Genomic DNA, 27,281 nt, shown 5'->3' on the forward strand with positions numbered 1-27,281 from the left:
TGCACAGCGTGAGCTGGTGATGTTCACTAGAACTGCAGCTGTCAACTGAGGTGACCTCCATCCCCCCAGAAAAATTTAGACTACAACAATGTGCTCCTAACTCCCCTTCCATAGGGTACCTTGTACCTTATAGAGCCCTAAAGCATTCTTTCCTAAGGCCAGTCTCTAAAATGATTTTCCAATGGCTGGGCCTGGTTGACCTGCTGACCTCAGTTGAGGCGGATGCAGAGCCGGCCTCCAATTGTACAGTGGCCCTTGGCTGTGTCATTACTCTGCACTGCTTGCTCCCAGAGTGTCTGAAAAAAATCATCTCATGATGCTCTGTGAGAACCTGCTCTCCCTGAGACAGGGCTTCCTCGACATCCTCCCTTGCTCGCAGACTGTTTTCAAATCCTATAAATATAAACATGTGGCTCTTCCACCACATCTGTAGATAATAACTTCAGGGGTTTCCTGTTTACATGGCAATACCCATCACCCAGCCAAACAAACTCTGTGACAGAGAACCAAGGTGTTTATTGGGCCAGTCTCGGCTGGGACCGAGTTAACAGGAAACACCCACTCTCACAGAAATGTCTGATGATTAAATATTTAGGACAGGAGGGGGCAAAAGCGCTGGAGAAATTGCTTTCTTCTTCTTCCTGTCTTTTCAGTGAACAACAGAGCAACCATGATAAATAATGGTCAGCCAGTCCAGACCTAACAAAGCCCCACAGCTGTGCTATTCATCGGCCATACACCTCACCACACAGACAGAAGAAATGCAGACAGAAAAGCCCAGAGCCCCCTCACCATACATCCAAACCTCAAGGTTCCTCCAGTGAAGGAGTGGAAAAGGTCCACAGCATCCATTACTGGGCAGCTAGCTCCTCAGTCCTCTGTTAATGAGCAATGCATTCTCCTTTTGGCTCTACCAAGAAATCTTTATCTAAGAATGTATACAGAGTCTCTAGTACAGTAGTTTTCAACTGATGGAGACTTTGGCCCCCAGGAGATATCTGGTAATCCCTGGAGGTAGTTCTGGTTGTCGTGACTGGGAGGTACTACTGACATGTAATAGATTAGAGGCCAGAGATGCAGTTAAACACCTGTAGTGCTCAGGACAACACTCCCCCCACCCACTAATACATACAACAAAGAAATGCCCGATCTGCAGAATCAGTAGCTCTCTGGCCTTTCCATAAACCAGGAAACTGAGACCACCCTAACTGAGACCATGCTATTGGATAAAACTGGAGAAAGAGAAAAAGCCACTCATTCTGCCACCCCAGCTGTGGATACCTTGAAGCCACACAGATATTAAATTTGAGTAAATAGACATCCTGGAGGACTTGCAAATGGGTTCTCTAGACTAAGCTCACTCAGGTGCTTTTAGAAGAGCTCCTATTCCTAGAGGTGCACTGCTTCCAGTATTTCTCAGAAAAGTCCAAAAAGGGTAGAAATGTACAAGTCTTCTTGAAGGAAGCCCCAACGCTCAGTATACAGAGCCAGCAGGGCCAGTGGCTAAGCTCCTCTGCCCCAGGCGGCCTCCTGGGTTCTCTTCTGGAATGGCGGTAAGCCAAAGCATGTATAGAGTACAGGATCATAACGAAAGCAACCACTCTACTAAGGCCCTCGACCTTATAGAAGAGGAGGGACTTACAGAAATAAAGTGGCCAAGAAAAAAAGAAAAACAAAAACTCTAAACTATAGTTATGTTCATGTAGAAAATGTCTAAGGCTAGAATCTTCTAGGCTAAAGTCCATTTTCACTTGATCTTGGGCTTTGTTTTACTTTATTTTCAACATTTTAAAGAGATATGGGAAGGGAAACTGAGTTCCTGCTCTATCTAGGCTGCTTCAGGTCTGCTGGCTGTAGCCAGATGAACACTGGCTGGACCCCATTCATAGTTCCAGAGATTTGAGTCCTGTCACCATTGTGGTCGAAATATGCTGACTGGTCCTATGATAGGAAGTAAGCAGCTTCAGCCTTATATAAAGGATATAGAGGAAGCATGCCTTCCTTCAGGCTGACAAGGACACAGGGTCACGGCCACATTCTTCATCCATCCCTTGCAGCAGTAGAGCCGAACGAGAGAATCAAGTTAACCAAGACTTTCCTCCCCCTCACCAATCAGTCGGGATCTCTGCTCTCATCCCTCCCTCAAAATTTCTAAGAGGAAAAGATGCCCAAGTACTGAGCGGAGGTTGGGGGCCATACTAGAAGAGAAACCGCGAATGAGAAAAGACCCAATGTACACACATGACAAAACCAAAAAAAGCCATTTTATTGAAAATTAAATTCAAACTTCAAATTAATATTACAATCATGAGGAGAAAAGAAAATGCCAAATAATTCACTTTACAGTTGCAACATACAATACAAATAGTCCCTTTGAAGTTCAGAGTAAACTTATCCACAATCACACAACCTGGAGCACAAAGCAGGATTTGTACAATATGTGCACGGAAAGCAAATCTTGGGCAATAGCAATGGAGGCAGGGGGAATAAAAAGAGAAAGCTTGTATTTACACAAAATGCTACAAATATTTTTGTTCCACAGAAATCTAAGTACGGTAAAGCATATCCAAGAGAATGGAATTTTATTCAGAATACCTAAGAAATTACTGTAAGTTATGGTTTTGGCTGATATATTTCAAAGTACTGCATTTTTTTTTTAAAAAAGCAAACAATTATTTGTAAACATGAAGAAAACAGACAACTAAAAGTTCTCACATAGAAAAAGGTTTTAAATGCATTATCTTTTTAAGAACAACAAATTCAAAGTTTGGAAGAGTCAACTTTTGTTTATTATTATTATTATCATTATTATTATTATTGCTGTCAAATACCATAGGTATAATGATTACTTTGGCTACTGTTCTATCTTGTCTTTCCATGCTCAGCTTGGATTCTGGGTGAGTCCCTTTCCTTAGAGTGGAGGAAATCCCTTAAGCCAGCACACACATCTTGCAGTTCACAATGCAGAATATCTAAAGGTATGGACACATTTCTCTTCTCATTTTTAAAGGTCCTTGGGGTGAGGCACCAGACAGCTTGAGGCAGACAGAGAAAGAGATACAGAGTAGGGGTGGGGGGAGAGGGAGCAGGAGTGGGAGAGGGAGTGGGAGAGGGAGGGAGGGAGGGAGGAAGGGAGGGAGAAAGGGAGAGGAGGGAGGGAGGGAGGGAGGGAAGGAGAGAAGGAGGGAGAGAAGGAGGGAGAGAAGGAGGGAGGGAGGGAGGGAGGGAAAGAGAATTTGTTCTAAATAATGTCAACTACCCTATATGGGTGGTTGGGTTGAGGGTAGAGAGAACTGCTTGAATTTTTCCCAGGGAACATCCATATTTTAAAGTGTTTCTGGGTTGCTGCCTGCAGCCACTACAATAATATTCTGACACTAAAGCATCCCTATACTCACTTAATATGTGTACTGTAAACTCTTTTAAAGCCCTTTAAACATTAAAAAAAATGTACAAAATATAGTACCTTTTCAAAAAATTAAATAGGGTGCAGCTGGCACTGGTGGTAACATTTTTATATCAATTAATTATAACTGAGATGTGTAACCAGACACTGGCTTTCTTTCTTTCTTTTCTTTTTTAGTGCTGCTGAAACCAATACATACCTTATACTTACAAATACATGGGCAGTGGCGAGCTTCAAGCTACCACAAACAATAAATAGCATCCATTACTACTTCCATCTTAAGAAATAGGAAAGTGGCTTGTTTATCTATGCACACTGGGTGTACGAACTTTAGAAGGCCAACTGTTGTGTTCTGTTTTGTTGTTTTCCCTTTCATGTGTACCAGCAGAAGTCAGGGTGAATTGTGAGGGAGGGCCCAGGTTGGTCACACCAGGTCCAGCTATTCCACAGCTGATAGCCTACAAAAAACAGGCTTGGGAAGGGCTAAGAGAGAAACTGGGGGTCTGGGAGCTGGCAGCAAATCTCCATGAAGTTCTGCTTAGGAGGGTACTGGGTTCAAATGAAAACACCCTGGCCTGTGGGGGAGCAAGGGATGGGCCCGGTGGTGTCATTACATGATCTTGGTTTGGATAAAGGATTGATGCTCAGGAACTGGCAAGGCGGCTCTGGGAGTGATCAAAGGGCTACTAGTGGTAGACCCCAAACGTCACCATCTCGTGGTTGACCTTGGCCTGTCCTTCTGAGAAAGAACATGGTCCACGGTCCCCACAGGCTCTGCGTACTCTCCCATCAGTGGCCTGCTGAACTTGATTTCTACTTCGGAGGACCAGCTTGCCGGGACAATGACTTCATCCTGGTTCTCAAGATGTATGGAACTCATAAATGGGCATGCTGGAACTGTTCAACCACATTAAAATGGTTTTTAAGTGGAAATTCTGCAGCAAGCAGTCATGGAGTCTGGAGTAGGGCATGCTGGGATTCCCCTGGGTTCCTGTTGGGTAAGGCTGTGCTTTCCTGCACTGTACATATGACTGGTCGTCCACCCACGTGCAGCTAGAAGCTGATTTTGTCCTCACTACGAAGCCTGGTGATTTAGAGTTTTGCTTAACTATGAAACTACTGAACTTTTTTTTCCTGCAGTTCAAACAATTTACTTGTGCTTGTCTTTTTAATATGATGGGAGTCATAATTACCTGTAAGAAATTATGAAGCCACATCTCTCCAGCATTTCATGCTGATAAAGGGTGACATAAGTAATAAAGGACTGAGAGTAGTTCTTTTTTTAAAAAATCCCTAATTATTGCTTTAAAAGACAAAGCTGTGTCAGAGGCGATCAAAAATCTGAAAGAACTAAACATAACATTTCCTTCATACATCACGAAAACAAAGTACATCTAAAATTATTTGGAGATGGAAGTGTGTTTTAAAAAAAAATCACATTGTGCCTGAATGAACTGAAATTGCTTAGCAATATTTCAGGTATGGCTCTAGCCCACTGAAGAAATTTGTTATTTAATAAAGAGCACTTTTAGAGACCGAAGTCAACATATCAATACACTAAGAAATGTTTCAAAGGTCCAAATGGCATTAAATAATTATAAATATATCTTTAAAGTTATATGACCATTCACGTTAGCAAGTTACCTCAGATTTTACACATATTCATAATTTAAAAAAAGAAAACAAATAACATACAGCCAAACTCAAACACTATCTATACCATAGATAGCTATAGTAAGGTATTGCCATTTTCAGTTTTATTTATAAAAAAAAAAAAAGAGAGAGAGAAAAGAGAGGTGATTTTGTTTTTTTGTGGGTTTTGGGGGGGTTAGAATTCTTCTGTTGTTATTGAATAGAAAGTGGCTGAAGTATTAAAAAAAAAATGAAAACAATCTATCCTGATCAGTATTTTGGAAGTAGGGGGGAAAAAAACCTGAACTCAATAGTTCAAATGAGTACCTGCAGTAAGTTTGAAAGCAAACTTTGGAACGGTTCTTCTTCGGGAGGATGGTGGGATGAGATGAGACGCATCCTCTGGGCCTCCCATCCCTCGGGGTGCACCGGGACTGGCTTTGTAAGCTGGTCCTCAGTGCATGCCCCCCCCCCCCCCCCAGCTGCAACCACCAGGTGTGTGGTGTAGAGGAAGTGGCCGTGCTCTTCCTCCTCAGCCTGGAGGCTACCTCTCTGAATTGGCATAGGAACAGACCTTTTCCCTTGTTTGTTCCTTTGTGTAAAAACAACAACAAAAAGTACATCTTAAATAGTAAACAATCTGAAGACCTGATTATGATTGTCTCTTGTGAGCCTTCTCAGAATCTACTCTCTTAGGGTTGTAAGATCATGACTAAGCGAGTGGAGAAAAAAAAAAAAAACCTCTTCTAGGAAATAGGCACTTTGTAGATAAGCTAGTTGATATACATATATATTCCCTCTCTTTATATATGTATATATCCACACACTGTGGGCCGTGCATGGGCCTCAGCTGCCCAGCTGGGCCACTGTTGAGGAATTTCAATATGGTCGCCAGACAGATTCATCCATTCTGCCACTAGAATTCAAAACGGTTGGGGAACTGCTGTGGCTTCCATCAGCGTCCACACCGTCATTCTGGTTAGGCAAATTTGGGTTTAATAGCGTGCTGCCATTCGAGGTGGTGGTGCACGGCGGAAGCATTCTGGAAGGAGACCGGTCTCCCCCGGGCACCATGGGGAACTGATAGGATCCGGAGGAAGTACCATAGTAGAGATAAGGTGTGCTGCTGGTCTGGAAGGGTCCGCTCTGGCTTTGGGAAGAGCCCGGGTAGGGTGGTGGCAGGTAGGTGTGGTAGTGAGTGGTGGCAGACATCCCGAGGGACATGCCTGAGGTGACGGGCGGGGTGTAAGTAAAGGTGGCTGGGTAGTGCACTCGTGGGTTGGAGAAGCGGCTCTCAGTGAGGGATGAAATGCTGGGGAACTGCCTGGGGTCTGAAAAAGGCCCCAGTTCTGAAGCACCTAAAAATTGTAACAGAAGATGGGGAGGGGGGAGAGATCTGTAAATATCAATTAAAATAACGAGAGAATTTTTACAAGGAAAAAAAAAGAAAACTAGTTTCCCCCCAAAAAGGAACAGTAAGTCATAAACAGACTTCCAAATGTACCGTCTTTTGCCAGGTCCTTGTTTTTTTTTCCCCACCCACTGTACAATTTTACTACCTGGACATTCTTCACCCGCACAGAATCCTACGGGCGTGTCCCCAGGACCCATGCTACCAGCTCACACTGGTTCATGCGCCAGCCTTTAAACATTTATTGATACTTATTTATTTATTTTGGCTGGTGGTAGGGCTTGAACTCAGGGCCTGGATGCTGTCCCTGAGCTTTTGCACTCAAGGCTAGCACTCTACCACTTTGAGCCATAGCACCACTTCTGGTTTTCTGGTGGTTCATTGGAGATAAGAGTTTCCTGGGCTTTCCTGCCTGGACTGGCTTTGAATTGCTATCCTCAGATATCAGCCTCCAGAGTAGCTAGGATTACAGGCATGGGCCACCGGCTTGATAATTTTTTCCTATCTCTTTGTTTCTTTTGGCACTTCAGGTATTTGAAATGAAACTTTATAAAATCCAGTGATTTCATTTTCCTTCACCCCACAGAAATTCCAAAATAATTTGTCCATTTGATTATTGATACTTCTGGTGGCACAGCTCCTTCATCAATGAAGGGACATCAAAAAGACGCCCTAGCTCATCCCTGCCCTTTCTTTTAGAACCTTAAAAAAACACTTGTTGTAATCTTTATTTTTAGCAACAATAAAATCCACTGAAACTTCAATATAATCTGAGACTACCTAACCTCCTTAGAGGAGAGTTTAGCCTCAAACATTCTCCCTAGTGTCACAACTTAAGGAGCAGGTTTGGAAAAGAGGACAGTGGAGGAGGACAGGAGGCCTTAGCACCGTGGCGATCACTGCATTTCAAGTCTTCATGGGTGTCACAGGATGTGATTTAGGTCTGGTGCCCACCACAGCTTTTGCAAAAGGCTCTTTGCCTATGGGATATTAAAAAGAGGGCTCTTTACTACCTACCTACCAGGCCTCTCCTTCCCACATGTCACAGAAAAGTATCAGGTCAATTTTAAAACATTGCCTAGAGGGCAAAGATGGTCCCCCCACCCCCACCCCCACCCCCAAAAAGGAGACATCCTTTTAACTTCTCAAGCGATCCATGTGACACTCCTTAGCAGACACTGCTGGGGGCTAACTTACAAAACTACAGTTACAAATGATCTCAGGTGGAAATTCATTTTCCAAAATGCATAAAACTTGTCACTGTGATCTCTAAAGACTGGGTTCATTAGGCTTTTCTAGAATCTACAGAATTGTGACAAGCCCTTTCTGAAAACCAGTGTTCTTCGTTGAGATTTTTGATCTCATGTAAAATCCTTCAATCGTTTGCATAAGTTTGATTTCCTATAGCTTTTAGCTGTAAGAGTTAAGTACTTAACAGCAACTCTTGAAAGCCTTAGTGAATGGGTTAGTTCTTTGGCTCAAACTTTACTGGGCCTCTCTTCTCAGATACCATGCTGTTTATTAAAGGAAGATTCTTAACACTTGTTTCCGAGGTACTGATTGTTCATTTTTTGTTAAAAGGCACATTGCTTACAAACCTTCCCAAAACTCTAGGATTAAGTGCCACATGTGCATTTGTAGAAAAAAAAAAAAAAGAATGAAAGAAAGAAAAGAAAAGTGACTGTTTAAAATCAATGTACAGTTAACAAAACTTTTTTCCCCCTCACAAATTGGACAGTACCAACCAGTCCAGCAGCCCAACCCAGCCCAGCCCTGCCCTGCCCAGCCCAGCAATTGGGAAAAGTCTCACCTGCCTGGCTCTTCTTACTGAGAGTGGAAGGCCAGAGGCAGAAGTCAGAGGTGTCTGTGTCATCATCTGTAAAATGAGGGGGATGAGCTCTAAGTTCCCTTCCAGCTCTCGTGGTCTAGGACCACGACCTCAGAGACAGGAGGAGAGACAACAGCCCTTGGGGTGGGCATTCCCAGCCCTCAGCAACAGCTTCCCAGAACCCAGAGTTCCATCTGCAGAAGGCCCAAAGCAAGTGAGCAGTCTCTGATACCAGAAGCAAACACTTTCAAGATGACAAAACAAAACCAGTGCAGCCAGGCAGTTACTCTAGGGTTTTTTTTTTCAATTTAAATAAATCTCTCTCCATCCTCAATTTGCCTCTCCCTAACCCCTCCCCAAAGCAAAAAAAAAAAAAAATTCTGACAAGTTCAAGTGAAAAATGTGGAAATAGTGAGCGTGACACAATCAGAAATGAAGGCGAGTGAAATGTAACATCTCCCCACCCAATGTGGATGCTCTTTCTTAAACAATGAGGACATTACTACATAAAGGCCACACATGGTACTCAGTAGGCGGTCTCCCTTCAGAGCATCGAGGTGAACTTGAGTTGGCATAGTTAATAGTTATAGGCAGGTCACTTCGGTATGTATTAGGTTCAGTACTCAGAGCACATGAGGAAAGCCAGAATAGCACGAGCAATTTAGAACGGAAAGGAGTTGTACTTAAAATGTCAATGTCTGCCCTCCACAGAAGCACAGGGTTCACATAGATAGGCATGTTCGTGTTAAAAAAAAAAAAGCTTCTCACATGTATTTGTACTTAAGATATACTGCAGTAATAATTAAAATTCCATATGGTTTCATTTATTGTGATGCAGAAACCTCATTAAAACATTTTATGTGGTCCTGCCAGTAAATTCCAACATGGCTGGGGCTCTGCCACCCGATGACCCCTCCCCTTCTCTATGTCTCTATTTTCCCTGATACATTTTGCTGATGCCTTCATCGGCCATCACAGGCCAACGGGTTTCTAGATGCTAGCTAATACCACATACACTCTTCTTTCAATGAATGAACTCTGCCTGTGGTTAAATAGAAGACAACCCAACCAAGTTCAACTAGATTTATAGTATTTTGACAACTCACTCCTGGTCCTGAGACAGTAATGTGTTGAGGATTAGCTCTCTCTCTCTCTCTGTGCCAGTGCGAGGGCTTGAACTCAGGCCTACATGCTCTGTTTTGGCTTCTTCACTGTAGGCTAGTATTCTACCACTATAGCTCCCCTTTCAAGGTTAACTCTTTCTTGACAACATGAAGTAAAGTGGACATTAAAGGGATTTTAGGATAATTCTGATAATTTACAAACCACAGAATTTTCTGTAATTTGCTCAGTCATTTTAAGTTATCATAAAACATTTCTGAAACAACTAAAATATATTGTACATGAAAAAGGATTAACAATCCATTCTTTCTATAATAATGTATGGTGGAAAGGGACTCTAAACTTAAAAGAATATAAATTTCTTCTTAATCCACAATTTGTTTATAATAATGGTTACAGACACAGCTAAAATAACTAAGTGCTCTTTTTTGAATAGACTTGCAGCTGTACTTCTATTTTCTATTTCATAGATGAAGTCAGGTTTTCTTTTAACCTCTTTTTAGGAGATTTAACCTTGTCTCCTAACTATTTATTCTTTTGGGTCCCTACCCCCATTCTAGCCACAAACTTAAAAGAAAAAAAAACAGAACTGAGTATCAACTCAACTAATGAGTAGGTAAATTTGGGTATTAAAAGAATCTGCCAGCTGGGCCCCAGTGGCTCATGCCTGTAATCTTAGCTAGCAGGAGACTGAGCTCTGAGGATCGATGGTTAGAAACCAGTCTGGGCCACAAAGTCTGTGGGACTCCAATTAACAACCAGAAAACTGGAAGTGGAGCTGTGACTCAAAGTAGCAGAGCCATCGCCTTGAGCAGAAAAGCTCAGAGACAGGGCCCAGGCCCTGAGTTCAAGCACACAATCGACCACCCCCCCAAAAAGTCTGCCAGATGAAAGTCTAGAGGGTTCTACAAGTACTGATAACCCAATCTAAAGTTATAAATGTAACCCTAGGCTTCCTAATTATCTCTGTAATGTTCCTAGAGCCCAAGTTCCCCCATAGCCAGTTCAAAACTCCTGACACTAAAATCTACTGAATAAATAAAGCGAGAAGTGGTTTGGAGACTTTTAGAAAATAGCAAGAAACAGCTTTCACCAATCCATGCTTCCCGCTGTTCCCCACATCGCTCTTTCATGCACAAAACACAGTAAGTCACATCCTACAACTGCTCGGCAGCTGACAGTGCTACCATCCACACCACCTCTGCCACCTCTGCGGGGCTCAAAGCGGCATGTGCCTACATTCAAGAGTGCCTGGGGCCGGCGGGGTAACTGGAGCCCCAGGACGGTGCATCTTCCTGACTGCTGGCTGGACTCCACCTGGAGAAATGGCGTAATGGTGTAAAGTCAACCTGAATCAATATGGAGAATGCAATATGTAGGTGAATCTTTACAGAAATAATGACTTCAACAAGACTCTGTATTCCCACCCACCCCCTCCAGTGCTGCCACCTACATCTCCTAAAACATCCATGTCCCTCTCTCTCCTGCTGGTTGGGGTACTCTGCTGGAAAAGTCTAAACTCCTCATTTACTTCTAAGATAATTCTAATCTAATCTCCAATGGGATGCTGGAATCTAGGGAAGAGAAACCAATCCCTCAGGAAGATAGGGCTTGGGGCAGGTAGAGCTAAGATTACACAGACTGCTCTGAGTTCTAACAAAGGACAGGCAGGAGTGGCGCTGTGGCTCAAGTGGTAGAGCGCTAGGCTTGAGCTGAGTTGTTGAGGGACAGCGCCCAGGCCCAGAGTTCAGGCCCCACGACCGACAAAAACAAAAAACAAAAAAACAACAAAGGACAGGCAGGCTAGAATCCTGTCCTGAGGATTCTGCTTGAGATGATCACCAGTTTATATATATGTATGTTAACCCCTTCTCTCTCCCTCTCCTCGCCTCTCCTCCCCTCCTCCTTGTTGCCTCCTCTCTCCTTCTCCTCTTCTCTCCCTCCTCCTTTCTTCATCTCTCTCCCTCTCCCTCTCCCTTTCTCTCTCTCTCTCTCTCTCATGATAGAAATGTATTTGCCCAAACAACAAATACTTAAGTAGACTTTAATGGGACCTACATGTTACTCTAATAAGAGGCACCATTCCAGGGTTACAACTGGCCACTCCTCTTGGTTTTGTTGTTAATCTAATCTGCTGAATAATGAGCAGTTCGTTCATTGCTGGGAGCACAATGTGAAGGAAATCAAGGTCAAGGGTTTGATCCCCTCAGGATCCGTTGGCTTCCCTACAGATGTGCCTCATTCCAAAGCTGCTGTCTGCACCCCTGGCTGCAGCCAGACAGCTTGCAAACAAATGTAGTTGTCAGGAAGAACTGAAAGAACTTGCTCATTAAAACAGCAGAAGCAGCAGTTTTTCACAGCCTGATATACCTAGGGGAGAATATATTAATAATCCCCATGAGGCTCCAATGAAAATAAAATCAGTGTTAAAAGTAAGAAAAAAAAATGTAACCAGGCACTGGTGGCTCACACCTGTAATCCTAGCTATTTAGGAGGCTAAGATCTGAGAATCACAGTTCAAAGCCAGACTGGGCAGGAAAAACCTGTGAGACTTTTATCTCCAATCAATCATCAAAAAACTGGAATAGCACTGTGGCAGAGCACTAGCTTTGAGCAAAAGAGCTCAGGAACAGCGCCCAGGCCCTGAGTTCAAGCCCCACGACCAACATCAACAACAACAACAAAAGCTTGATCCTCCCTGAAAGATCTGTGCGAGAAAAGGAGATAATCGCTCAGGTTTCGGGGATTTTTAGAGCAAGTGGAAGGTGTACAGGAAAACAAGATAACCAAGATGGGGGAAGGATAAGAGAGAACCTCTGGGCTCCTCGGGGCTCCTCTAGCCTGCAGTCCTGCGCAGGACATCTGCACTGCTTTCTAATGCTAACTCCTTCTTGGGTCTCCCAATCAGAGAGTGTGCTGTCCTCTGTGGCTTCTCCATCTCCCCTTCGGGCCTTATTCACAGTGATTCTTGGCATTTTTACATCTTTAAGATCTGTTTTACTATTTAATAACCCCTCCATAAATAATGGTTGACTGAAAATGGGCAAGGAGATCCTCAGAAGGAAAGGAAATCGGCATTTGAGGAGAAGAACGGATAAATGTAATTGTCACTTGGAGGTCTTAGCTGGGAGGTGGCAGCCAGCTACCTGATCCACAGCAAGCAGCCTAGAGTGTCTGTATGTCCCCGTGAAGGGCAGGGCGGGACAGAAGAGAGGAAAAAGGGCCCGGAATCCAAACAGAACAAACATCAGCACAGTCAAAGTCCTCAGTCCTCCTCCTTTTATGCAAGCACAAAAACGTACAGAATGAAAAGCCATCATACTTCTCAGCAATGAGGTGCTAACTTCAAAGCTTCACTGGGGCCTTTTAAATGGCGGAGGTTATTGCTTCGGCAAATCTCAAATAAAACCCAAGAACTTTACTATAAGCCTCTCACGGCGTCCTTCCTACTGGAACACAGAACACATGAGGGCTCAGCACTGAGCTCCTCCGGTAACTACAACTCTGCTCCCTCTCCTACCGCCCTGCCCTGGCTGCCCCTTTCCAACTGTTCTCTCGTATAACTCCCCATTCTGCCTCGGTTCCAATAGCATTTATTTTCTATATCACCCTTTGGGGCCTCATACGCAACTCAGTTGAGGTATGAGCTGTTTCTTAGACTTCTCTCTCCAGCCCAAGTCAGTTTTGTATGGTAAAGGAGTTCCCTGCCTCTCATAGCCCAGCTCAGAAACTGGTGCAACTGAAAGAACTTCCAATGAAAACAATATGTTGGTGGACAATTGGATGGAAAAATGAACACACGAATGAGTCTAGGGATCTGTAACTGCACAATGGCTAGCACATTTTTGACACATTAAAAACAGATATTATAAATACGAGATGATGCCAACGTCCTATCTAAAATATAATTCATACACATCCCATACCTGTAGACCCTCGCAAAATTCTCTTTAAAAGAGTGTTCAAAGCCACTCTCAGTCATCAGTACACCACTAGTCCACCACAGACGGTGCCTCACGATCAGCATTTGCCACTAGTAGATAGATCTGCCCCTGGTTTACTACCAAGATTATTTCCACTTCATTCTGGGGAACTGTCCTGGCCCAGAGCCCATATCTGTGTGCAGCTCCATTCTTGGAGCCCTGGGGGAAAGAGATGAAGAGGGAAAGGATCAAATCAGAGGTGAATGGCTCCTCAAAAGGCTAGCATAGTCATGGCACTTTGCTGAACTCATACTTCTGAATTCCCAGATACGTGTACACAGCCCGAATCTCAGTCATATCAGTATTATTGACACGGGCCAGAGGTGGAGTTCAGCCATGAGTACTAGACCTCAAGTTCCATTCTCAGCTTAACTAAGGGAGAGAAGGAGGGAGGAAGGAAGAAAGGGAGAGAGGATTGCAGTCCCAGCTGGCTCAGGCATCAAGTGAGATCCTATCTCAAAAATAACTAATGCAGAAGCCGGGCACCCGTGGCTCATGCCAGTCATCCTAGCTGTCATCTAAGCCCCAGGCCTGACAAAAAAAAAATAACCAGTACAGAAAGAGGCTAGTGGTGTGGGTCAAGTGGTAGAACACCCTGAGTTCAATCCCTATTATCACAAAAAAAAAAAAAAAAAAAAAGAGGAGAAAAGAGGAGAAGGAAGTGGCAGCAGCTTTGAACATGTTCAGCGAACTCTGGGCCTGGGCGCTGTCCCTCAGCTCTTCAGCTCAAGGCTAGCACTCTACCACCTGAGCCACAGTGCCACTTCCAGTTTTTCGATGGTTAACTGGAAATAAGAGTCTCACCAACGTTCTTGTCCAGGCTGGCTGTGAACCATGATCCTCAGATCTCAGCCTCCTGAGTAGCTAGGACGACAGGCGTGAGCCATGGGCATCCAGCCATGGGTATCTTCACTATGCGCACTCAGACTTGTATGTATATAAACGTTACCAATCCAGTTACTTTACTTTAGAGGCTTTTTTATTTTTTAACATTAGAAAAACCCTTCTCTTCTGTTCAGCCGCCTAATATAGTGCTGAGAAAAGACAATAATTCAGAAAATTGCTTAACAGATGAATACCAGCAAAATCTCTCATTGGCAACAAGAACCAGGTAGAAAGGCCAGAGACATCATCCAAAAATCAGGATACACTCCCTACAAAGTATTATATTCTCACAGTGACACTTTAATGAGTTTTCTATCAGTGTTCTAAATTTCCCTGGATGTAGCCCTCATGTTAAAGAGAGTGAGCAAATAGTTACCACTAAGCTAGATTTAGTTTTAATTGTTAGATATTATTAGTATATCATATATGGGGAAATGTAATAGAGCATTTGAGAGGGGAAGAAACAGAAAAATAAGAACTTGAAATCATTTATTTTCTTTTTGAAGATAGATACTGAAATGATTAGCAAACTCCATAGTTTTTCAAAAGGAGAGTAAGAGATAGAGGGGGGAGGTACCTCAACTCTCCAGGATAAATTTTTTTTCATGTTGTAAAGAATTGTACTTTTCCACTGCATTTTCACAAATCCTGAAAGAGCAGCTGATCCTAAAAGGTTAAGAAAGCGTGTGGTAATGAAAGAAGGAAGGGGGGAGAGGGGATGAGCCTCCAACCCTTCCTTAAACCCACCCAAATGTTAAGCATGTTGCTAGAATAATATATTTCCTTTTTGTGAAAGGAAAAAGAGCCGTCAGTAGATGTGTGTGTGTGTGTGTGTGTGTGTGTGTGTGCGCGCGCGCTTGAGCACACACGCGTGCACTTGCAAGCCAGGATGGAGAGTTACAGAGGAGGAAGGAGCCAAAGGAGCTAGTGGGAGGGGGAAAAAAAAGAGGAAAAGAGACGGAGAGATCTTGGTAGGCCTTGATTAGGAACTTTTTAAATCCTAGGAGGGTGGATGGTCTTTGAAACCAGATCCGCTGCAGGAAGGACGCCAGCACCCAGGACACCGAGTCTTTCCGAAGGGGCCACCCACAGTGTGGCGGCGGCGGTCATATGACTGCTCTCACATCCTGAAGCCATTTCCAGCCCATGCACACACGTCTGTGCTCCCATTTACAGACGATGGGATATATTGGGAACACACATATGGAAACACTTTCAGAGAATCAGTTTCCATGAAATTCATAATGAACCAAGTGGCTTCAGATGTGGTTGCGTTCCTCCGATTAGCCAGGAAAAAAAAAAAAAAAGGAGGAAAAAAACGGGGGGAGGCAAATCCACCCTTTCAGCCCCTAGTTCAGTTTCAGAAAAATTAAAAACCACTAATGACTTATGGCTACCAAAACATGGAGCCACAATTAAGACAAGAGGAACTAGGAAAATGAGGCAAGAGAGGGCTTTAAAAATAACAGCTTCTCTATCGGGAATCTTATCTCTGATGGGGGCGGCTTTCCTGTGATGGTATCTGCCTAGGGCAGCATAATTAATTTTCTGACATCCTGGCAAAATGGAGTGCGCATATACACAGGAGTGGGCGGGCAGAAGCGGGGAGATGGGAGGGAGGCACGGGTACGAGACCGACTCTTATTTGATAACATATGTGGCCAATTAAGATTATTTTTTAAATTGTAACTAAATGATAAATTGGTCCTAAGTAAATCTTTCAAAAATGCTTGAATTTAGAGAGAGGCAAGCCTGGTATTTTCCTGTGGCCTTTGCTAGTGGCAACCTAGACTCTATTAAAAGCAGAAATTTATGAACTGGTTGAGATGTTACATGTTAGACACCAAAACCCAACTGATAGGAAGGCATGAAATACAAGAAGGGGACAAATGGAGAGGGTTCTTATGGGGAAATATTTAACTGATACTCATAACTTAGCACATTATTTTTATATTAAAATGAAAACAGATTATAAACTTCTCATGAGCGTGAAGGAAACACAGGAGATTTGATCATCTTCACCTTAGGAGAATTGTGCCAGCATACAGAGAGACAGGTATGGTGAAGGAGCTTTGTGTTTTCCTCTGCCCTTTGAGGTACTTCAATAGGAAATCCAAGCAGCATTCTTTCAAGCTTGGTGGCAAGGCCAGACCCATTGTGCAGGAATGCTCAGACTCCAATTTGCCTGATGGTAGGCTGGAACCAGACCTAATGAATGCCCAACCACCAGGCTTTGCCTTTCCCAAGCCATATGAATCCTCTAAGTGACTTACTGCTCACACCATCCAATGGTATTAAGCAGAGATTGGCAGGAAAGAGGGGCCAACCATGCAGCCAAGTCTCCATTGCCAGGGCTGGGCTGGGCAGAGGGGCTTTGCTCCTCCATCCCCAAAGCCCATCTTACACTGTGTTATTAACCACCCTCATCAGGACGACAATACCACCCACCCTATGTTAAGAAAGACAGAGGAGCTCAAAGAAGCGAAGGGATTCCCTCAAGGTTATAGACTATCCAATAGTGGCTGAGATGTGGTCCAAAGGCTCCGCTAGGATGCACGGATCTGGGGGTCATTTTCAAGTGAACTCTGTCCAACTGGTCAGGGCCAATGGAGGGCCATGATGAGAAAGAAGGGCTCTGACTGACCCTTAATGATAGCTGCAAGGACAGAGACGGAGACGCGGGGATGGGATGTGGAAGGGGCGACTGATGCTTGCCACCTATCGCCCGTCCTTGATCCGGCCCTGGAGTTCAAGCTTTGTTTCTGCCACTGGTGTTCTGACTGATCGGAAGCAAGTCACGTTTTGTGCTCCTCAGACTGCCTGACTCTAAGTGAGGAGCACCTCCCACCTCAAAAGGCGTGTTCTTCCTTCCCTCTTACCAGCACTATTCATAAAACGTCAAGTCCTGCGAGGAACTGCATGCATTGAGCTCTAAGTCCTAAAGTACCTGCTCAATGATGCACACACCCAACTCCAAGTCCAACCAAACTCTTCTGGAAGGACCCTGACTGATCAAAACACGCTGTCACCATAGGAAAGAAAAGGAGACTAGGGCAGCTGGCCATCACCAAAGCGACCACCTCCGAATGCACACCGTTGTCTTTCCACATAGTCCGAATTCTCAGCTTCCCAGTGCAGCCCTCACACAAACCCCACCACCCAGTCTCCCATCCATCTGGGCCAGCAACAGGAGAACTCAATGCCAGGCAATAACTGACTCCATGACAAAAATCACACAAAATCTGAAAGGTTTGGGGCATGGGGCATGGTTGTTTTTTTCTAATTTAATTCTCCAAGACATACCTCAAAAAGCATCTTGGAATGGTCCCACAGGGCTAAGGCCATCCTGTCTCAAACTGCCTGGTGCCTCGGGGCCTACTTCGGAGTAGGGTGACCAGTGGCTCAGTCTCTGGAACTCAGTTCCAGGAGATGCCTCTGACTGGGATGACCACACAAGGATCGCTTCCTGTCCCAGGAGGAAATGAAGAAGAAGGAAGAAGGAGGACCTGCTTTCACTGCTGCTGTATTTTACAGGCTCGCCTGGACTCCTGAATCCTTTTTCTCAACATTTTGGTCTGGTCATGACTGCTTGCCTAGTCTGGGACTTCACGCCGTGCCTTTTATTCAGGTGTGTGTAATTTTCACTCAGGTCTATGTCTAGATCCCTCCTTTGAAGGAGACACAATCTAGTCCCAATTTCCCTTCCCATATTTCTCTCTTGTTCTACTTCTTTAGGAATTCTACAGTCCTGGTGAAATAGCCCTTTGCCATTTTCTGTACTGCCCAGATTTTTTTTTTTCACCTTCAATGCCTTAGTCTTCATTATTCATGTGGCCATTAAATCCTCCCCTCCTCTTGAAATTCTAAGCAGCCTTTAAAAATCGACCTCACGCTTTCCTTCCTGGGTGTGCCTTCACATATTCCTGCTTTACTGCCAGCAACCTCTCCTTCTCTGTATTTATTTCCTTCTCTATTTGTGCATTTCACAAAAATGTGGAGGAGCAAAGATCACTTTATCACCTCTATCTGTCTTTATCTATTTATTCTACAGTACCAGAGACTAAACTCCCCAGCGCCTCACATTGGTTAGCCAGGCACTCTACCACTTCAGCCACCCTCCTGGCCTTTACGCTTCTATTTTGCTTTTCAGATAGGAGTCTTGTGCTTTTGCCCAGGCTGGCCTTGGACTGTAATCCTCCTACCTCCACGTCCTGAGTAGCTGAGGAATAGGGGCATGTGCTGGTCCTGTACTGGCCTTTGAATTCCTTCACAATGGAAAGTCTGTTCTACTTACTTTAAGGCCTGTCTTAGCCCCTCTTGGAGGAATCACCCTAAAGACATTTACATGTACACAAGGAAAATAAAATGATGGTGATACCAGACTGGGCCAAAATCCTGTGTGTCTTCTAACTTCTTCCTATACATCTAAATTACCATCCCAGGCCTACTCAGCCTGTGAGCAGCACCTGAGCCCAGAGGGCTCACTCAAGTTAGCCCCAGATCCACTCCAGTTTCACAGTGCATCCCATGCTACGACCTGTGCCTTGTCTGCCCCCTTATCCTACACACAAAATCTGCTTCTAACTTCAGTCCTCGTGAACAATCAGGCCTCACATCAATGCTGACTCTCAAAAATAATAATTAAATTAAAAGATAGCATCTCACATTTTGTTCACTGCTTTAAGTTTTCCCGGTTTTACAAACATCTGGCTTGATCTTCACAAAACATCTGTGAGGAAGGCACAATAGGTAACAGCTGACAATGTAGCTTTGTGTAGGAAAGAATGCCCCTGTCCGTCTCCACGACAAAGACAGCAGTAGAGCTACAGTAAAACTGTTGGGTTTCTGATTGGTGGCCTTTTCTTTCCCTCTAGACTTAACTCGTTAGCATCTCCTATTTTTATATAAATTGAACTTCTTTTTATTTCTTTAAAAGCAGGGGATAATTCAGCCAGGTTCAGGGACATGCAAGGGTAATCCCAGCACTCTGGAAGCTAAGACAGAATTTCAAGTCCAAGCCACGCTATGCTAAATAGCAAGACCCTGTGTGAAAGGAAGGGAGGGAGGGAGGGAGGGAGGGAAGGAGGAAGGAAGGAAGGAAGGAAGGAAGGAAGGAAGGAAGGAAGGAAGGAAGGAAGGAAGGAAGGAAGGAAGGAAGGATTCAACTAATTTTTTAAATGTTGGTTGGTGTGCCTTCTCAAGCTGGATGTTTAGCTCCAATGACACAAGAAACCAAGCCTACCTACTACTGAACTGAAAAACTGACTTACTTGGAAAGTGTTTCTTTCTCTCTGTTGCTAGGATCTAGCCTAAAGCCATGGACGAGAGTCTCCTTACTCTCCTGAGACAATGTTCCTCAGGTAACTCCTGAATCCAAAAGTGGTGTTACAGTAACTCCTTCTTCTGACAGCCTCAGAGTTTTTCCGCTCAAGCCCTGCACACAGAATTAACTCGAAACTTCTGCAAGAAAAATGTCCCTTTTAGAGTTTGATTTGGCATCAATTTCAAAGAGCTGTTTGTATATTGTAGAATATGTAGAATTTCCCTTTGATTGAAACGCTTTCTTTTAACAATGGACAAGAGATGATTTCTCTTCTGAATGATTTAAACAAAAACAAACACATCTTAGTTACTCAGAGCCTTGTTCACAGAGTGCAGTGTTTGAGAAAGCAAGGAGGAGGGGGTAGAATCAAGCCCTATAGATATAGATTGTGAGACATTTAGCAAACGCTTTCAAAAAGCCAAAATCAAATAGTGAAAACTTCCTTGTTGTAAGAAATCAACAAACACTAGAGCAAATGGAGAAAAAGGAAAACTAGAAGGAGGGCCCCTTCCACTTTCTCCTTTGCCTGGTAACATTCTTCAGTTGATCTGCCTCTCCCCTCACCCCTCACCCCCAGAGGGATTTCATCTCAGTATTAACTCCTGGTGCTATAGCAATAAACTTGCCACAAATGGACATTCTCAACATCTGTTTGTGGCTGCTCCCAGACTCCTTGTATTTCTTTGGGACCTGAAGCCCTCTGTCTCCCAAGTGTAAACAGACACACCCAATTATGTATTAAGGTGTCTGAGAGGAGCTACTTGTTTTGATGGCAAAAAAAAAAAATAATTAAAAAGGAGGGCCTGGCCTGGCAAGGCTATGGAAGGAAGACAGGATGCATTTACAGCAGCTCCAGTAGCAGCTCCTCCAGCAGCGGAAGCCCTCTGCCTGCCAAGGACAAAACCCAAGTCCTATTTTTCTCAGCTTGAGAATAACATCCACGAAGCCCACTGCAGAAGTGGACCAAAACAGCTGGTAACTGGTCCAAAGTGGGTGGCACTGTGGCAGGACAGGGCAAAGCCTATTTGATTCTTTGACTCGATGTGAAGGAAGTAAAAGTAAATTTCAGGGTTAAAAAGAGGGAAAGAAAAAAACAAGACAAGGAGACGAATCCAGGTTGGATTTCCTGCTTCCTTGGAAAGGGAAAGAAGAATCATGTAGCCTATGAAGAAGCAGCAGGAGAAAATCATCCTAGAGTGTTGGGCCAGTAACCAGAGCTGTGGGCTCTAGTTCCAGCCTTGTCCCCACCAAACAGGGTGATGTGGGTGGAGTCTCACCCCTCTTCCATCCCTGACCAAGAGAAGAGACGAGATTACATCATCTCCGTGGGTTTTCCAGCTCTAAAAGTTGAATTCTACTACCTACATTCGACAATGCTAGGCATTCCAAAAAAAAAACCATCATAAAGTCCCTTAACTATAGATTAAGTCTAGGCTGACCCAATCTGTCTATGGGGCTCTGGCAATTCTGTATATATGAGGTACCACACGTCAGAGGTGCCACTGGTATCAGGTGAAGAATGTTTAAAAAGCCCCATCTTTGGACTTTAATTAACCTTCCCATCAGAATTAATTTCATCTTGACATCTTTCGCAGTTGTTTCTATTATGGGTAGTTCTCTGAAATACTATCCAAACCTTTCATTGTGATTACTAACAGTAGTCATAGTTTTCTGATGTGATCTGTTCTACAGAGAAATCTACAGTTTCTGGCTCTAATTTAGAATCACAGACAACCAAAGCATTATGTACCTTAGACAACATTGAACTCAATTAACTCAGTTCACACATGAGGGAACTAAGACCCACAGAAGGTCAGTCACCTCCTCAAGAACCCAGAGGTGCATCTAAAATTAAAAGAAAATTTCCTCAATTCCCAGCCAAGTGCCATGTCCAATTCACTGCCAAAACTGAAAGCACAGTGGTAGATTATTATGCCCCAGTCCCTAGGCCGTGGAGGAAAGGTTTTCCTGATAAACCAAACCGACACCATTTTATTGAACAATTGCCATTTCATCAGTGCTGGGTTCGATGCTCCCTTGAGATGCATGTCCAGGTTCAAATGCTTCAACCGTGTGCTAGAGATCACCTTAGGTTTCGTTAATCCCTCAGGGGATTCCTGTGACACCTGCCAACTTCTAAGGTCACAGAACCACTTTAACTTTCTGTGTTAACTGCAGAGATGACAGAGCTCACCTCTTTCCTTGTGGGAAGATCAATTCTCCATGAGCCTTTTAGACTCACTGAGAAGGTGTAGTTTGGGAGCTGAAGGGTTTGTTTTCTTAAATGTTGACTAGCAAAAGCAATGATTATCCAACTTTTTCCTCCTTTCTCAGCCTGTTTTGGTTTGCTTTGTAGTTTTTGTTTAGCAAAGGTTCTTCTTAATTGTGTATGGGTTTATTGTGACCACATCAGTGGATTCATTATTGATTTATCATGAATCACTGCTCTCCTTGGCAGAGGGTGGAGTGTGTTTATAACCATCATTATATTTGTTGTTATTATTCCATTAACTACAGCGTTACTACTAATTACCACAGGGAGCTGAAACAGAGAGCATTTTGGTTAGAGAAAGAGCAGAGAACTTGGGGATGCTGTGCATTGGCAGAATACTTGTGTAGTAGTATGTACAGGGCCCTGAGTATGATCTCCAGCATTCCCTCAAAATGAAAAGAAACAAAAACACTGGTCTTATCCCAGCCACCCATGGTTGGCTAGATTTCTAGTTTGGTCACTTAATGCCCACAGTCTCTATAGAAAAGATATGACATGTTCCTGCTTAGAAAATTCTTTGAGGGATTTAGGATCAATGTCGCCTGTGCAGTATGTTTTATTTACATGACTTTGGATTTGAAAAATCATTGATTTCTTAATTTAGACAGAATAATCATTTAAACAAAGTCCTAGATTTGCCTCAAGCCATGCCACTCAAAGTCAGACCAAATTTAGTAATGTAGGCCTTCCTATTTGGTTTTCCAGAAAACAAACAAAACAGAAGTCTGAAAAACACTCCAAAATAAAGCATTATCCACAAATAAGTTAGAACAATTTGCATTCGAGTGTGGTTACTTGCATCTTAAAAGAAGAAACATTTAACTTGTTTAGTTACCTTTTGTTTAAAGTTGCTTTTATCTAGCTCTTTCTACATAGTGGCAAACCTTCTTAAAGTACCATGCAGTTTCTCTTTGCTTTCTCTACCAACAGGGATTGATTAGTACTTCCTGAGAAATCAATGCTCAATGAGTTAACAATTTAATACTAAGACCTAGTGATTTTGTGGGTGCTGTTTTTCCTGAAAAATGCATTGCCTTGGCTGATATGACAACAAAAACCAGCAAACAAAACATGCCTGCCAAGAATACTTACTAAATGTGGATGCCATTCTAAATTCAGTGAGTAGATAAATACATGCATATGCGCATAGGTGTTAAAGCACAGAGCTAGCTGTGTTGTGTCAGAGACATTGGTAAATTCCATAATACATCATATGCTGGGATCATATTTGTATGGAATAGAGGTTACGGTACACGGCAATTGTCATCAGTCTCCCACAGGACCCCCTCTCCATCTACATCAGCCAGTCGTTAGAGCCATAGCATCAGCAAGCCTCAAACAGGAAGCACCAATGGATGGGCAGCCTCTGCTGTAGAAGACAAGTTCTCCCATGAGCATCTACACACGTTCAGAGCACTGAAGATGGAATGGCAGAGACACAGAAGAGGATTAGGAAGTTAGTTAGGCCTTTGGCACAGAGGAACTTTCATTCTAGCTGGAGTTCTGGAGAGAACAGAGGATTGGAAGGGTAGGTAGGGCCTTATTCGCCCAGGAGAGTTTTTCAATCTACTTGAGAGAAGGCAAAATATATCTTTTCATCATATCTTTCCCAACATCATGGAGCCACACACAACATAGGTAATTTTTTTTTACAACATAATTGTTGAAGCACTCAAAGCAAAAAAATTTCCTATAGGGGATGGTTCCAAGATGGTTATAGATGTGAACTGCTAGAGTAGAGAGACCAGACAAGGTCTCATGCCATAGATCCCGAGCATCTTTAGTTTACACTGGCCTCCACATACGCTAGCATCGTGATGTTGCTATTGTCACATCAGTTTTCTGTTGTCGCCCAGATGAGACTTTTCAAAGGCAGAGACCAGGCCTTCTCTATCCCTTTCATCCACTTCCTGTCTCTACACATTGTGATAGATGCTAAGTATCCGTTCAGTTGGTGGGAAATGGTTACAATGAACTAAGGAAAGACAGCCCATGTAGGAAGGAATATAAGAGGCTAGTAATAGATCATATGACATTATTAAAACACAGAAAGTTCTTAGGCAAATATTATCACCTGAACTAAATGAGGTAAAACTTAACAAGAGTAACCATGAAGTGTCATACTTGGTTCTATAAGGTGTAAAAGTAAAGAGGAGAGATCTGGGCACCAGCAGTTCACGCCTGCCATCCCAACTACTTGAGAGATTGAGCCCTTGAGGCTTGAAGTTCCCATCAGCCTGGGCAGGAAAGTCCCTGATACTCTCGTCTCTAATTAACCACCAAAACTGCCAGAAATGGAGCTGTAGTAGAGCACCAGCCTTGAGCAAAAAAGTTCATGGACAGTGCTCAGGCCCGGAGTTCAAGCCCCAAGACCAGCACCAAAACAAAAAGTAAGTGGGAGAAAGGCGGACTGGCAGAAGGGGCAATTACTGGAATACAGTGTGATGTGGCCGCCTGCCCCTGCAGAGGCTGAGCACAGGCACTGCTCTGGATGGAAGACATTCCAGGGACACTGACATACTGCAGTGTACCCAAGACAAGCGACTAGGGCAATGACATAATACGAGACCGCATCTCCCAGGATGGGAAGGCGAAGCACAGGGAAAACCAGCCGAAAGAAGGTAAGACTCCGTGAGAAGCTGTTCACAAGGGGGTTGTCAAAAACAGAACTTTTGCTTTCTTTTAGAAGAACAGTTTGCATCCAGCTTACAACTTAGCTAACATCATTTTCTCAGAAAAGCCTTTGACACTTTATTGCATGATGGCTGTAATCAATGTCAGACTCTGAATTAGAAATCAGAAATTCTATTTGGTTTGAAGCTGGACCTAAAGTATTTTTGGCATTCTTACTAACTGTTAGCAACAAGTTCTGGAAACAGATGCAGTCTTGATATGTGTTCTAAATATGAAACACATTGCAAAGAGACTTGAAGATAAAAATATATACTGTTTATGTATACTCTTACTGGGCTATTTCCTGTCCTTATCAGCAATGAAAGTTTCTCTTCTTTTTCCCTTTCTTTGTTGTTCCAGGTGAACAAAATCTATTTTCTTGACCCTCCCCCTTTTTCCTACATGCCCAGTTCTTCTTTCCTATCTTCTTTCCCATTAATATTTGCTTATTTCGCTATGTATTACTAAGCACCTACTAACCATCGGTTGAATGACTCAAGAATATGTGAGACAAGTCACTGTTGTTAAAGAAGCTGATGAAAGAAAACGCACGTAATCAAATTATCACAGTAAAGGAAGATGTGCGCACCGGACAGGAGCAGATAGGAAAGAACGATACTCTAAGGGGCCAGGTGGTGATCTTAAGGAAACAAGATGGCCTCTGGTCACCAGTGCAAAAAGGTGGGCCAGAGAGAAGTGGGAGGCAGCAGGCATGCCTCAGGAACACCAGGCAGGTGCAGAGCAGCCCCTTTACTTCAAGGAGTCAAGTATGTGGAAAAGATCAGAAAGCACAGGAATGACGTTTTTTAACTAGATCTATTGTGAATGCTAGTTGATACAGTCAACTAAAGGTGGCTGTTTAGGGATTTGTCTATCACCAAAATTAAGAAAAATACTTTCACTAAGAAATAGACTAAAAGGTGGGTTCCGGCGGCTCACATCTGTAACCCTAGCTACTCAGCAGGCTAAGACCTCAGGATTGTGGTTCAAAGCCAGCCTGGGCAGGAAAGTCCATGAAACTCTTATCTCCAATTAACTACCAGAAAAATGGAAGTGGGACTGTGGCTCAAAGTGGTAGAGTGCTCGCCTTGAGCAAAATTGCTCAGGGACAGCGCCTAGGCCCTGAGTTCAAGCCGCTCTACCAGCAAAAAAGAGAGAAAAAAAATAAACTAAAGATATGGAAAACTGTTTGGCCCACAGTTTCTGTAACAGAAATATTTCCTAAGGAAGAAATCCATGGAATGTTTCTAACAAGAAGTATCACTGACAAAGTCAATGACAAATGAAAACATGGGTGATATTTCTAGGGGCAAATTAGAGCATCCTCTAATTTTAAAAAAGTATTCTTACAGCAGAATCTACTTAATAGTAGAAAAATGTTATGCTAATCCATGAAAAGACAAAGAGGAAAATTAAAAACACCAGTCTGGAAAAGCTACATACTATACTGTATGATTGAGAATATATGAGAGTCTGGACAAGGAAAAGAAAAGGATAGACAAGAGCTTCCACATGATGCTATAATGGTGGATACATGACATCATGCACTTAGCAAAACCCATGGACTGTACACACAACATAAAAAGTGAACCCTAAGGTCAACTGCAGACTTTAATTGTTCAGCAGTAGATAATATTGTAAATGATGGCAGAAAATGGAGGCGAAAGGGAGGAGATAAAAACCCCATATTCTCTACTCAATTTTTCTGTAAACCTAAACTGCTCCAAAAGTGGAAGTATTAACCTAAAAATGTATATATAAAACAGTACTTTTCTCCTCTTTTAAGGCTAATAATGCAACCTGCTTTAGATACTAGCATTTATTTGATTAAGCAAACTTCCTTTACTTGAAGACTTCGTCTTAAAAAATAGACAGTATGTTCCTTCTCCTAGAACCTCAGAAATCTCTGAAATTTTGCTCTCTGAATGGATAATTTGTCATTTATTTACACTACAATTTATGTATGACCCTCAAACTAAAACTTGGATTTCCTCAAACTTCTCTACTCTCTTCTAAGAGGCCAGGAAGCCAGTGTACCATGAGGAAATCAATAAACACTCCAGTTTACATCTCTTCAAGGAAGGAGATGGTAGCAAATCTTTCAATAAAATGTAGAACCACGCGTGGGTCTGTTATCTATGCATGCACATGGCTCTTTCCATTACAAAGCTTTTCTCTGTATGCATGAGGGCTATTCGTGTGTCAGAAGTCCCCACACCAAAGAAACTCTAAGAACCATGTATAAAAGCAGTCATACCATGTACCCAGATTTCACTTTGAGCTACAAGCAACTATAGCGAGTCATGCAACCAAAAGCTTGCTTAGCTTTGTGAACTTGGCCCACTACCTCCAACTGATCTAGAAGGAATGGAAAATACATTGTTGATCCTTAGAACCAGTAAATCAAGAGGTAGAGTAAACTGAGGTAGGTCCAAGAAAGATTCTAATGCCATCTTCTCTGGTCAGAAGGTTAGGGAAAGCAAGATGAACTCGTACTTACAGAATGTGTCAACAATCCATTCAATCACAGTTGATATCATGGAGGATACTGAGGATATTCCATTGTAAACACAGCGCTTGCCTTTGTTTAGGGTCCATTAAACTTAATAACTTCCCTCTCTGTGGCTTTAAACAGAGAACTTCTTCAAAATAAGAGTGGCTCCTATTAAACTTAATTACTCGCCCATGGCTCCTGGGGCAGAGGTATGTTTACCGAACAGGTGGCTCTTAATAAAGTAGTGGGTCT

General features: G+C 43.2%; 1 protein-coding gene across 5 annotated transcripts in view; it reads right to left on the reverse strand.

The window, feature by feature from the left end:
• Positions 1-5,785: 5,785 nt before the first annotated feature.
• Runx2 (RUNX family transcription factor 2) overlaps positions 5,786-27,281 on the reverse strand; it is a 174,768-nt gene continuing 153,272 nt past the window's right edge. For 3 of the 5 annotated variants that reach the window (XM_042672002.1, XM_042671999.1, XM_042671998.1), the window contains one exon: positions 5,786-6,396. In XM_042672002.1, coding sequence (XP_042527936.1) covers positions 5,918-6,396 — 479 coding nt within the window. In that variant the 3' untranslated portion in view covers positions 5,786-5,917. Of the gene's footprint in view, positions 6,397-8,259; positions 8,326-27,281 lie in introns of all 5 variants that reach the window. The other 2 variants (XM_042672000.1, XM_042672003.1) reach the window with 1 other exon arrangement.

The sequence above is a fragment of the Dipodomys spectabilis genome, unplaced genomic scaffold (genome assembly GCF_019054845.1).
Source record: "Dipodomys spectabilis isolate Male_0828 unplaced genomic scaffold, ASM1905484v1 ptg000669l, whole genome shotgun sequence".
NCBI lineage: Eukaryota > Metazoa > Chordata > Mammalia > Rodentia > Heteromyidae > Dipodomys > Dipodomys spectabilis.